The sequence below is a fragment of the Elephantulus edwardii genome, unplaced genomic scaffold (assembly GCF_000299155.1).
Source record: "Elephantulus edwardii isolate Elephantulus edwardi_28Jun2011 unplaced genomic scaffold, EleEdw1.0 scaffold00049, whole genome shotgun sequence".
Taxonomy (NCBI): domain Eukaryota; kingdom Metazoa; phylum Chordata; class Mammalia; order Macroscelidea; family Macroscelididae; genus Elephantulus; species Elephantulus edwardii.
In genome coordinates, this window is record NW_006399799.1 from 4,090,145 (window position 1) to 4,102,896 (window position 12,752).

The following is a 12,752-nucleotide window of genomic DNA, read 5'->3' on the forward strand; positions in this document are numbered from 1 at the left end:
CCATTGTCTTTGCAATCACTTGCTATGTGTCAAGGAGCTGGACAATGAATGACTAGATAGGACAGAAGGAGAATTGATGCCTTTGAGCTGTGGTGTTGGAGAAGGGTATTGAATATACCATGGACTGCTAAGAAAAGGAACAGATTTGTCCTAGAGAGGGTTATACCAGGCTGCTCCTTGGAGGCAAGGATTCTGAAGCTTCGTCTGACATACTTTGAACATGTTGCAAGGAAAGACCAGTGCTTGGAGAAGGATGTCATGCTTGGAAGGGTGGAGGGAAAGCACAGGAGAGGAAGAGCCTCTATGAGGTGGACTTATTCAGTGACTGGGGTAATCGGTGTGGGTGTGTTGGAGATGGTGAGGTTGGCACAGAATAGAGCAGGGTTTAGGGCTGTTGTATATAGGGTTGCTATGAGTTGCAGGTGACTCGATGGCACATAACAACAACAACTGGAAACTTTACGAACTTTGCTAAATGTTGATAGTTGTAGAGAGGCTTCAGGCCTTTTGTTCATAAGGTTGGTATGAGTCATGGTTGACTCAAAGGCAATCAACAACAACAAGATTTAAAAGATATAGCTATGGTGTGTCTGATCCCTGCATCCCGAGGCACTGGAATCTTCTCGGCCCCTGTGCCTAAGAAGCTGTTGATGATTGCTGGAATTGATGACTGTTACACCTCAGCCAGGGGCTGCACAGCTACCCTGGGCAACTTTGCTAAGGCCATCTTTGATGTCATCTCAAAGACCTACAGCTATCTGACCCCAGATCTCTGGAAAGAGACGGTGTTCACAAAGTCTCCCTACCAGGAATTCACAGATCATCTTGTAAAGACTCACACCAGAGTCTCCGTGCAGAGGACTCAGGCTCCAGCTGTGGCCACCACATAGTGGATTTTCTATAACAAATAAAGTGAATTATGTTCTAAAAAAAAAAAGATAAAGCTAAAAACATAAAGAGAAAATAAAATACTTTGGGAACAAACTAGAAAAACATAAAAAATAATTAAATTAGATTTTTAGATATAGGAAAAAAGGAAATTAAAAGTATATTTAATGAGTTAAACAACTATTAAGACAGAGTTGAAGAGAGAATTAGTGAATTTGAAGATGGATCTGGAAATTACCCAGAAGGCACCATAGAAAATCAAAGAAGTTTTTAAGAAATATATGTAGGAAAATTATCTAAAAGACACATGAAGGAAAGGATGAGAAGATCTCATCTATGACTAATAGAAGTTCTAGAAGAGTATAAAAAGAATGTGGTATGGCAAATATTTGAAAGACAATGATAGCGGTCGAGGATTTTTTAGGCATTATTGTTATGTGTCATCGAGTTGCCTGTGACTCATAGTGACCCTATGTACAACAGCTCTGAACCCTGCTCTATCTTGAGCCAATTTTACTCTCTCGGACACACCTACCCCCTTTATCCCAGTCACTGAGTCAATCCATCTCATCCAGGGTCTTCCTCTCCTGCACTGTCCCTCTACCTTTCCAAGCATGATGTCCACCAAACCCTATACCCAAGTCAACTACAAAACTGGACAAAACTGTTAAAAACAATCATTTTATCACTTTGATAAGTGACCAAGGACATACAACAAAGAAGTATTTAGTCATTAAAACTACTCAATTACAGGTTAGAATAGTATGAGTTTGTGGTTTGCTTGCTTAAGGCTGTTTCCATTCCTCAAGCCCTAAATTGTTGTATTACAATAGTTTAGCCAAGGTAAGGTAGGCATGAAAACCAACTGTTTCAATGTCAATGCCAGAGGGTTCACTTGATTTGGAATAATGTGAGTTACAGAATTAACAAGGAGGGTCAGTAGCTCTACTAACCTCAGGAAGATACAAGATTGTTTGACTCAAGCAATGGACAGATGCACTAGCTGGGAGTTTAATGGAGAGTTCCAGGAGATGAGACCACTGTAAGGGATTTGATCAGCACTCTGCATACTCCAAGTGGACCAGAAGCTGTGCACTTGCTTGACAGCAAAGACCCAAAAGAAACTGTAACACCTGCACACAGCTGGCCAATGAAGCCTACGTACACACGTAGCAGACATACAAGAAAGCCTCTACAAACTTGAAAACAGACCAAAGTTTGCACTACCCAGCCCACACAAAGAATTACAAATGGAGAAAAGAAGCCTCTCTTTCCATACCTCTTCAATCTGTATGCTGAGCAAATTATCTGAGTAGATGGACTCAGTGAAGATGAGTGTGGCATCAGGATTGAAAAAAGACTCATCAATAACCTGCATTATGCAGATGACTCAACCATGCTTGCTGTAAGTCAGGTGGACTTGAAGCATTTGTAGAAGATCAAGGAATGCAGCTTTCAATATGGACTGTACCTCAATGTCAAGAAAACAAAGATTCTTACCATTTGACCAACAGGCTGTGTCATGATGGATGGAGAGGAGATTGAAACTGTCAACAACTTCATCTTGCTTGGAACCTTAGTACCAGCAGTCAGGAAATAAGGAGAGGTACTGCACTGGGAAAATCAGCTGTTAAGAACCTAGCCAAATTATTGGGGAGTAATTAATGTCAGTTTGAGGACTAAGGTGCATCTGATTCAGACCATAGTCTTTCCAATCACTTGCTATGCATCTGAGAGCTAGACAATGAATAAGGATGACAGAACAAGAATTGATGCCTTTGAGCTGTGGCAATGTAGATGAGCACTGAACATCCTACGGACGGCCAAGAGAACAAACAGATAATGTCTTGGTGAGGGTACAGCTGGAGTGCTCTTTGGAGGCAAGAACGATGAGATTTCACCTCACATACTTTGGGCATGCTAGGAGGGGCTACTTCTTGGAGAACAGGATGCTGGAAAGGGTAGAGGATTGGCGAAGGAGAAGAAGACCCTCACCTAGGTAGATTGACATGGTGACTGCTGCAATGAACAGGCTCTTGTATATCAGGAAGTGTGAGGATGGTGCAGGATAGAATAGGGTTCAGATCTTTTGTTCATAAGGTCGCTATGAGTCGTACTTGACTTGACAAAACCTAACAGCAACAACAACTAGCTTAATGTTTTTAAGCACAACCTCTGATAAACCTCTGGCTGACTATTAAACTCTGCAGAGACAATCCTCAAGCTGGTTTTAAAAATAAAAACAATAGGAAAAATTACTAAGTGGAGACATCAGAAGTCACACACTGAAAAAGAATCAGGCTTCACAGATGCAGTCCAGGCACGCAAATGAACAACAGTTTTTGGGAGAAAGAGTCAAATCTGGAGTTGCTTCTGTATGTTATCTTAAGACGTTTCAGTACCCAACAAAAAAAATTTATTAAATGTACAAATAAACAGTTAAGTACGACTATCTTCAAATGTTGGATTTATCAGACTAACAAAAAGTTATTGTAAACAAGTTCAAAGAACTAAGAAACCACGTTTAAAGATTTAAAGTGAAGCATGGCAGCAATGACTTTATAAATAGAAAATCTAAACACCCCCCAAAAAAAGAATTATTTCTTAAAAATTAACCAAATGGAATTTCTGGGGTACATAGGCATAAATGAATTGAAAATTTTACCACTACAGAAATTCGGCAGAGGAAAAGAAAACTCAAAGACATTATTAGTAAAAGCAATCCAATCTAAAGAATGAGGAGGAAAAGGACTGATAAAAACATACCAGGGTTTCAGAGACCCGTGGGACATTAAGTATAATAAGCAATATACATGTAATGAAAGTTCCAGAAAATGGAGAGAAAAAAGTGGCAGAAAAATAATTTGAAATAATCATTTCTAACAATTTTATAAATGCCTTTGAAAACCTGCTGAAGGGTCAGCAATGAGTCAGCTTTAACTCTGTGGTATTAAACAACAGCAGAGCAAAGAAGCTCAATAACTCAAAGTGTGTTATTATTGTTAAGTGCCGTTGAGTCGATAATGACTCATAGTGATCCTGTGATCTTAACCCTGCCTTACTCAGTGCCACCCTCATCATTTAGCCTACTCTTACATGTGTCAATCCATCTTGTTGAAGTCTGTCTTGCTTTGTCTTTACTGACCTCTGACTTTTCCAAGCACGATACCCTTTTCCAAGAATTGGTCCTTCCTAATAACATGCCCATAGAGAGAGATCAGCTGGCCCAGTGGACAGAAAGCAATGCTACCAAGCCAAAGGTGGGTGACTTTTAATCCGCGCCCCGAAGGCCTGTCTTTCATTGGTTTTGTTCAGACATTCCTCTAGGTCGTATAGCCCTGGTGTACAAGTTGCCGTACAGCAGTCATTTTTGGTTGCTGTGAGGCTGAACACTGTGACACTGATGTGTCAAATGTGTTTGTGGTTGGCTACCCAATGAGGACAGAGAGTGGGGTGGAGCTCCCCAATTAAAACAAGCTTGGAAGGAGGAGCAGCATCCACTTCCATAATAGCTTGCCTCCGGAAACCCTATGAACCTGGAGAGAGGATGAAAGACACCCAAGCATCGAGGACTCTCCTTTATAGGGTCGCTATGAGTCGCCTGCAACTTGACAGCACTTAACAACAACAACAATAACATGCCCAAAGTATGTGAGATGGTTTCACCATTCTTTACTCTAAAGAGCACTCTGGCTACACCCTCTCCAATACATACTTGTTTATTTTCTTATGAGTCGCAGGCAACTCAATGGCATATAACAACAACAACATGTCAAAAACAATGAAGGCCTATGCAAACCTCAACCTCCAGGACCCTGAAACCACAAGAACTAGATGGTGCCTGGTGACTACCACTGAGTACTCTAAAAATGATCACCAGAGATAGTCCAGGACAGAGTGGGAGGAAAATATGGAACTAAAATATAATGGCCAGACTCACTGGTCTAACAGAGATTGGTGGAACTCCTGAAACTATGGCCTCTCGTCGCCCTTTGAGCCTGAAATAAAAACCACCCTTGTGGTACAATTTTTAGCCAAACAAGAGACAGACCCATACAATGAACAATAACACTAGGGAGGTACTCAGTTATTAGAGCAACCAACCATACGGGATCAAAAGGGCAACATATGTCCAGTGATAAATCTCAGAAGGCAGGAAGGAATAGGACAGCAGCATGAGTGGAAATAAGAACACTATGGGATTGTAATCAATGTCATAAAATATAAACTCTGCAGGTTTATTTTCTTTCTTTTCCTCAAATTCCTTAAAAGACATAAAATTGCACAAAACAACAATTATAATACCAAACTGTTGTGTTTGGACAAAGTACAGAGTGCTACTTGGAGGCAAAGATGATAAAGCTTCGCCTCACATACTTCAGTCATGCGATTAGGAGGGGCTATTCCTTGGAGAGGGACATGATGTTCAGAAAGGCAGAGGGATGGCAAAGGAGACGAAGACCCTCAACAAAGTGGACTGACACAATGATTGCCGCAAGGGGCTCTAGTATGTCAGGAAGTGTGAGGATGGCACAAGATAGGACAGGATTCGGATCACCAGGGTCACTATGGGTCATACTCAACCTTGACGGCACCTAACAACAACAACATTGTTTGTTTTATGATATAAATACTGTGACAAAAGTATCACAATGGCACAAAGAATGAAAATAAAATTCAGAACTGCCAGAGAAGAACAAGATTTGGTGAGGAGAAGAATAAAGAAACTTCTATCAACTGCCAAAATACAACTAGGAAATAGAAATGCATGATTTAAAAAGACAGAGTACACAGAAGGTGCAATAAGATGATAGAAATACATCTAAGCATATCAGTAACCACAATAAATATAAATGTACTAAACTCTGGAGCCATTGTCAAATAGAATATAAAACAAAATCTTATCTATATACTATTTACAAAAGACATACCTGAAACACAAAGATACAAAAAGCTTTAGAAGATGGGAAGGATGTTCTTTACTAAACACAAACTATTAAACAGAAAAGTAGATTGTGGGCCAAAAAAGCAGTATTAGAGATAAGAGGATGCTTCCTCTATGTATTAAATCTGTTTCTCTTCTTTTGCAAAGCAAGGAGGAGCCATACTTGTCAGCGGGAATAATATATAAGATACACATGATGCTAGTATGTTAAGTACTAAAAAGACACACACACACACAGAGAGAGAGAGAAAAGAGGAAGAGGAAGCACTGAAGTAGGGGATTAAAATTTTAGAATATTTGAGAAAAAAAGATCTGAAAAATGTGAGGAAGTGGCCCTCAGAAGCAATAAGGAAGAGGTAGCACTTAGGGACAAGTAAAGTGAACACAAAGGTTCTGCTGTGTTTTGAGGACCAGCAAGTAGGTCAACGTGGCTGGAGTGGGTGAGGGAGGAAAACTAGTAGGAGAGGGATTCAGAGAGATAGCAGGGATCAGATCATTCAGGGCCTTGTAAGTCATAGTGAAGTCCTTGACTTTTCCTCGGAATTAGGTAAAGAATTTGAACAGAAGAACGAGGGGAAGGCGATTATATTTTTAAATTATCACTCTGGCCATGCTGAAAGAGAATGAAGTGGGACAAGGGCAAAGGCAGGAAGACCAACTGTAAGGTGGAACAATAGTTCAGATAAAAGAAAATGCTAAGGAGAGGGGGCAGAAAGAAAAATAGGAGAGCCTGAAAGAGGTGCAAAGTAACAGAAAAGGATTTGAGGGGTTATAGATATATTTAACCTAAATAAATCTGACAGCAATAAAGACATGAACTTTTTAGGTACTTCAAAAAAAGGGAGGTCAGGGTAATGGTGACTTGGTCCAGGCTGATTTCAGCAGAAGTTAGACTGGTTGGATTCTCTGGATATATTTTGAAAGTGGAACCAATACGATTTGCTGAGGGATTAGACGTGGGATGAGAGAGGGAAGAAGAAGTCAAGGCTGACTTCAAGCTTTTTGACCTGAGCTCCTGCAAGGATGAAATTAGCATTACAGGCAGTCCTTGGGCTACAAAGGAGATCCATTCCTGACTGTATCTCTAAGTATTTAAGTGGAATTTGTAGGTGAATCAGTACAGGTGCATATGATTCTTATTTCGCTTTCTAATTATTTCAAATCTATACAAGCAGCAAGTGATGATGATGATTGTGATGAAGAATATGCTGCAAGTAGGGATTGGTTAAATCATTTCAAAGAGAGGGTGAATTCACATAACATGAAAGGGCAAGGAGGAATTGTGTGTGAGGGATTGAGTTGAATGTCAGTAACTGCCTGTATTTGAAATAAGGAAAATAATAGGGATATCTCTCATGAAGAGAAATTATCTACAATACAATGTATGGTATTTAGGGGAGAGTCTGGGCTGGAGATACACATTTAGGAGTCATCAAGTTCTAGAGAGATTAAAGCCCTAAGTGAGACCACCCAAGGAGAGAGTGTAGAGAGAAGTCTAGAGACTTCTCAACTTCACTTGTTGACAGATTCAACCAACTTCACTGTTTATACTACCAAGAATCTAAACAATGAATCTCTACCAAGTGATAGAAATACCCAAGGAGTATCTAAAGTACAGTATTCCAGAAGTCAACTGAGTCATGTGTCTTGCGAAGGAAAGAGACATAAACTACGTTTCTGACAGGTCAAGTAAAATGAGGACAGCATTAACTAGTAGGCTTAGCAATCATTGTGATTAGCTGCTGACAAGTCAGCCCCTGAATCATGGCAATCCCATACACAACAGAACCAAACAATGCACCATCCCTGCGACTGTTTCAGGTCAGACTGCCACATTCCAAAGAATCTTCTTTTGCTTTTTCTAGGAGTAGATCACCAGGCCTTTCTTCCTAGTCCATCTTTGTCTGGAAGCTCCACTTAAACATGTTTTGCATCACAGCAACACGCCAAGTCTCCACTGAGAGATGGGTAGTGGCTGCGCATGAGATGCACTGGCTGAGATTCTAATCCAAGTCTCTTACAAGGAGGTCCAACTACAGAACCACTAATGCCCCTCTGTAGACTTGTTGATGTGAAAAGACAGCAAGGCCACACATTCCCTGATTAAGGAATTGTAAGAGAGGAATATTGAGAGATTAGGAGCAGTAAAAAAATACAAGCTAATATGGACCATATTTTGCATTGCTTTTCTTTTTTTCCAGCAAACAGTAAAAATATCTAACCTTTATTGTGTGCTGGCTATGTGCCAAGAACACTATGATGCTTATTTTTAAGCAGGGAAAGTGGGGCTCCAAAAGTCAAGTAACATGTCCCCAGGTCACTCAGCTGGTAAGTAGTTGAGCTAGAATTCAAACCTATCTCATAGATTAATTACTAAACTGTACTACCTCTACTTACCCAGGAAGAAAGGGTTTACTACCTGTATTTCAGTATGGAACTCAAATTTCTAAAATACCATTCTGGGGTCAGGCACTTTGTGAAGATGGCACAGGAACAGGAAGCATTTCATTCAGATACACATAAAGTTACCACTAGCAGAACCAACTTAATAGTAACTAACAACCACCATCACCTTGCATTTTCAAACATTTCCTCCCCAACTGTCAAAAAACACCTGTGAGATAAACATCGCTACTACTGTCATTTCACAGATGAGAAGTGGCAGTGATAAGAGAAGATGTCTTGGTAGCAATCATGCAAGGTGAGGGTGCTAAGAGAAAGAATTCCAGTTCAAATAAATACTGAGATTTGGTTCTGCTAAAAAAGGACTGTGAGGATGGGACTGCATAGGACAAGGTTTCCATCTGTTAATCAAACGGTCCTTATAACTCAGAGTTGATGCAATGGCACCCAACACAATCACTCTCCCTTCCAAGGATTCGTGTAAATCAACCTCACCTATTGCATGGGGGTTGGCTGAGAGCATAAATTAGGCCAGGACAAGGATGGAGAAGTCAGGGGACTGTGCCACTCATTTTTTAGGACACTTGGCAGATTTTAAGGATGTCATTTTCTGTGACTCCAACCTCAGAGTCTGCTCCACAAGTCCCAGGGCAACCTTCCCAGCTTCCGTGGAACTGGGCTTGAACTCTCTCCACAAGTAAAACCCTCTGATTCTTAAGGTCTAATCCTTAAGATGTTCCCACCATTTCTTCAGATATCCTGGGCCTCTCCCTACCTGTCCAGTGGTGAGGGAACGGGTGTAGCCAGGGATGGAGCTCCGGGGATGGATCCGGGGTGGGACACAGCAGCTGGGAAAGGTTGAGATTCCAGAGTCAGAACAAGGCTCAGCTAGGAGGTATGCGAGGGGGATGGCAGCACTAGGACCCTAAGCAGGTTCTGTCTACCATGGCCTTTCATGCAGAGATTTCTCTCAAAACCCTTAGGTAAAGTGACATTTACAAAGAGGCCGTTATTGAAGCCCTCTTACATGGGACAGAGCGAGACAATCCATTCCGACCCCCCAACCCCGCTAAGGGCTACCTACTTGGTACCCAATTTGCACACACTGCAAAGACTCATCATCAGCTTCCTACATCCACCCTCACTGCCCCACATGCCACGCTGTTCTTACTTGATCCGGGCCTGGTCCACGCTGGAGGAGCGGCGGGTGGTAAAGCGCCGGGCCACTGCTTTGGGAGATGTCTTGGGGCTGCCATCTGAGTCTCCACTCTCTTCATCCCCCATGGCTTTGATGTAGCTGCCACTCCGCATCCTACGGCAGGGGATCTCCCCGTCCTTGCCACCAGTCGGGTAACCCCCCCAGTCATCCTGTGGCACCTGTGGAGACAGAGGCTTCTGTCTCTCAGACCTGTTCATCCTAAATCTAGAGGCCAGGACTCTTCTTTCCCAGTGGCAGCAGAGGCTGCTCTGCTCGGGCCACTCCCAAGAGCATGCAGAGGCAGAGTCAAAGGTGAGGTCTAGGGCCTTACCCTCCACACCAGGAGATGCCTCATCATCCTCTAGACCTTTTGGCACTATTTGAAGGCCACTTAAAGAGTTGAAGGCTCCCAAAAGAATACACTAAAGTGCCAAGAAAGTTGAAGATCAGAGGTCAAAGTGACCTAGTGCGATCTCATCCCCAGCAATGAAGCATCACCTGACCACAGTCACCCTTCCCCTCCTTCATCCTCAGAAGTTGCTTACATTCCAAATTCTCCAACTGTCCCCTCCCTTCTTGTGAGGAGCCACAGAGGATTCTAAGTAGGGATATGACATCAGACTTGTGTTTCAGAAAGAGCCCTCCAACAGTCCAAGCAGAGGATGGATTGCAGAGGGCCAGAAGCAGGGCAGAGCTCAAGTGGTGGCAGGGAGACCAATTAGGAGGTGGCTGCTGTTATCCAGGCAAGAGATGATGAGGCCTAAATTAAGACGATGACAATGAGGGGGATGAGGAGGAGATGGAAATGAGAGATGTTAAGAAGCTTCAGTGAGCTTGATTAGACGTGGGGGGTGAGGGGGTGGGGAGGAGTCGAGGATGACTGGTAGGTTTCTGGCTGAAGACCTGGAGGATGGTGCTGTCGCTCACTGAGCCACAGAATCCCAGAGAAACAATCTTGGGGAAAAGGTGGTGGGTTAGGGTTGAATGTCTTGATTTTGGCACAGAACTATCAAGCAGGTGGTTGGATATCTGGTTTTAGAGCTCAGTGTGAAGATCTGGACTGGAGGCAGATATGTGGGAGTCATGGGTGGCAGCTGAATCCATAGGAGTGAATGAGACAGCCCAAGGGGAAAAAGAAATGAGAGCCAGAGAATGATCCACTGACATTTAACAAGGGACTGGTAAGAAAGAAAGGGGAGCCTATGAAGTCACCTGAGAAGGAGTGGGCAGAAGGGTAGGAGGAAAGTCAGGTGAATGTCATGTCATAGAAACAGGAGACATTTAAAGATTAAAGGAGTCAATAATGTCAAATCCGACAGTGCATTTAGAGGTTAGTGACTTGGGATCTGGAGTTTGACAAATTCCTATTTAAATTCTGGCCCCATCACTTACTAGCAAGGTGAATTGGAGCAAAATCTGCAAACCTCAGTTTCCTCATCTGAAAACAGCGAGAATATGCCTATATCACAGTGTTGATGGGAGGGATAAGTGAGTTGATGCAGAATACCCAGCATGTAACAGGTCCTTAGTAAATGTTAGCTAAATGCTAACTGTTGGGATGACAAAGAAGCCCTAGTTATATAGTGTGTTGTGTTCTGTGTTAGGCCTCTAATCAAAGGGCTGGAGGTGTGAACCCACCAGTGAATCCATGCAAGAAAGATGGGCAGTCTCCTTCTATAAACATTACAGCCTCAGAAATCTGATGAGATGTTTCCATGAATCAGAAAATACCCAACAGCAGTGGGTGAGGGTTTTGGTTATGAGTATTTTAAGGGCCAAAGGCTAGCTCTCAAGAGGCCAAGGATGCCCACTGCCAGTGTATTCCATAGGAGAGGAGATGGGGGAGTCAGATCACAATGAAGGGAAGCGAAGAAGTAGAATCTACGTTCGCAGAACTTGGATATGAAGAGAAGATAGAAGAGAAAAAGGCACATAGAGTGGAGGAAGGATTCTTTTGAATGGAAATGACTGAGGCCTGTTTTCAAAATAATTGAAATTGGAAGTAAAGATAATCTTTAGATGAAGAGGTGGTGAAGGACACATCCTGGAGAAAGGAAGTTCTAAAGAGATGATCACAAGGGAGCTCTGGTTGCCTAGTGGCAAGAAGCTGTGCTGCAATCTCAAAGGCGTGTGGTTCAAATCCACCAGATGCTCCACTGGAGGAGGGATAATCTCCTCCTGTGCCTGTCGGATCTGATTCGACAGTACATAACAAGGGGGGGGGGAAGATAAGAGATGATCACAAGGTCCTAGAGGTGGATTCAGTCTGGCATTTCTCTTGAGACAGAAAGGAAAAGGGTAATGATTGTTTGGGATTTAGTCCAGGCTACAGGTGCACTGACAGAAAATTAAGACAGATCATGATAGTTGGGTGCTGCTGCAAAGAAAGAGGTGTAAGTGAAGGCCTGGAGAAAGTGCCAAGGTGTTGTAAAGAACAAAGTGGGGTGAAGATGAGGGGTCTGGAAGGAATTAGAGTTCAAGGAGAGCATAAGAGTTCAGAGAAAATGTAGAAGATCTGGAAGCAAAGTGTGTTGTGAGCAGCACTGCTAACTGAAATATCAGCAGCCGAATACACCAATGAAGAAAGTTCCTCCAGTGAAGAAAGATGACCAGTCTCCTCTCAAAGACTCACGGCCTCGAAAACCTGGTAGAGGGTCACTAGGAGTCAGAATGAACTTAAAGACAAGGAGTTTGATGTGAGGAAACAGCAAGAATCAGAATCAAGGATGGGGTGGGGTCTACGACGCAATTCAGCCAAGAGATGGGGCTCCATGAAAGAACCTTCATTGAGGACAGGAATGAATAACAATGGAGACAAGGCTATAGGAAGTGTACAGAACTCCATGAAAGAATAAAGAGTCAGAGTGGAAATGAGAGTTCTGGAAATGGGATAACAGAAGGATGGGATCCAGCAAGAGAACGAAAGTCTCAACAAAGAGGTTGAACATACAACAAAACCTAGCTTGATGGTAACCGCTTCCCTGCATCTTCCCTTTTCCAAGGAAGCAGAAGGCTGTCTGGAAGATCCATGTAGTCCCTTAGTTCTTTCCCATATAAACTCAGACATCTCAGTCCAAAGACACTTGGAATCCCAGGTACTGAATGGAACTTTCTTCTGCTCCATACATGAAAGAGAACTACCACCAAATAGAGAGAAAGAGCAAGCCAACCTGATAAGACAGCCAGGGTGTGCTCTGCCACACTGCACGGTTCTCAAGCCATAGCCACTGCAGAAAGAGCTCTTTGTTCCTCTGCAGAACATTATGAGGGCATGTTAAGAAGGAAGCCCTCAAGCTACACTGCAATCCCAGAGGCACG

General features: G+C 42.7%; 1 protein-coding gene across 1 annotated transcript in view; it reads right to left on the bottom strand.

The window, feature by feature from the left end:
* Positions 1-12,752, bottom strand: part of DLGAP3 (discs, large (Drosophila) homolog-associated protein 3) — a 48,211-nt gene that overhangs the window by 32,529 nt on the left and 2,930 nt on the right. Inside the window, exons 2-3 of the mRNA XM_006886428.1 lie at positions 9,408-9,613; positions 9,012-9,084 (exon numbers count right to left, since the gene is read on the bottom strand). Of these exons, the coding sequence (XP_006886490.1) occupies positions 9,012-9,084; positions 9,408-9,613 (279 nt within the window). The remainder of the gene's footprint in view (positions 1-9,011; positions 9,085-9,407; positions 9,614-12,752) is intronic.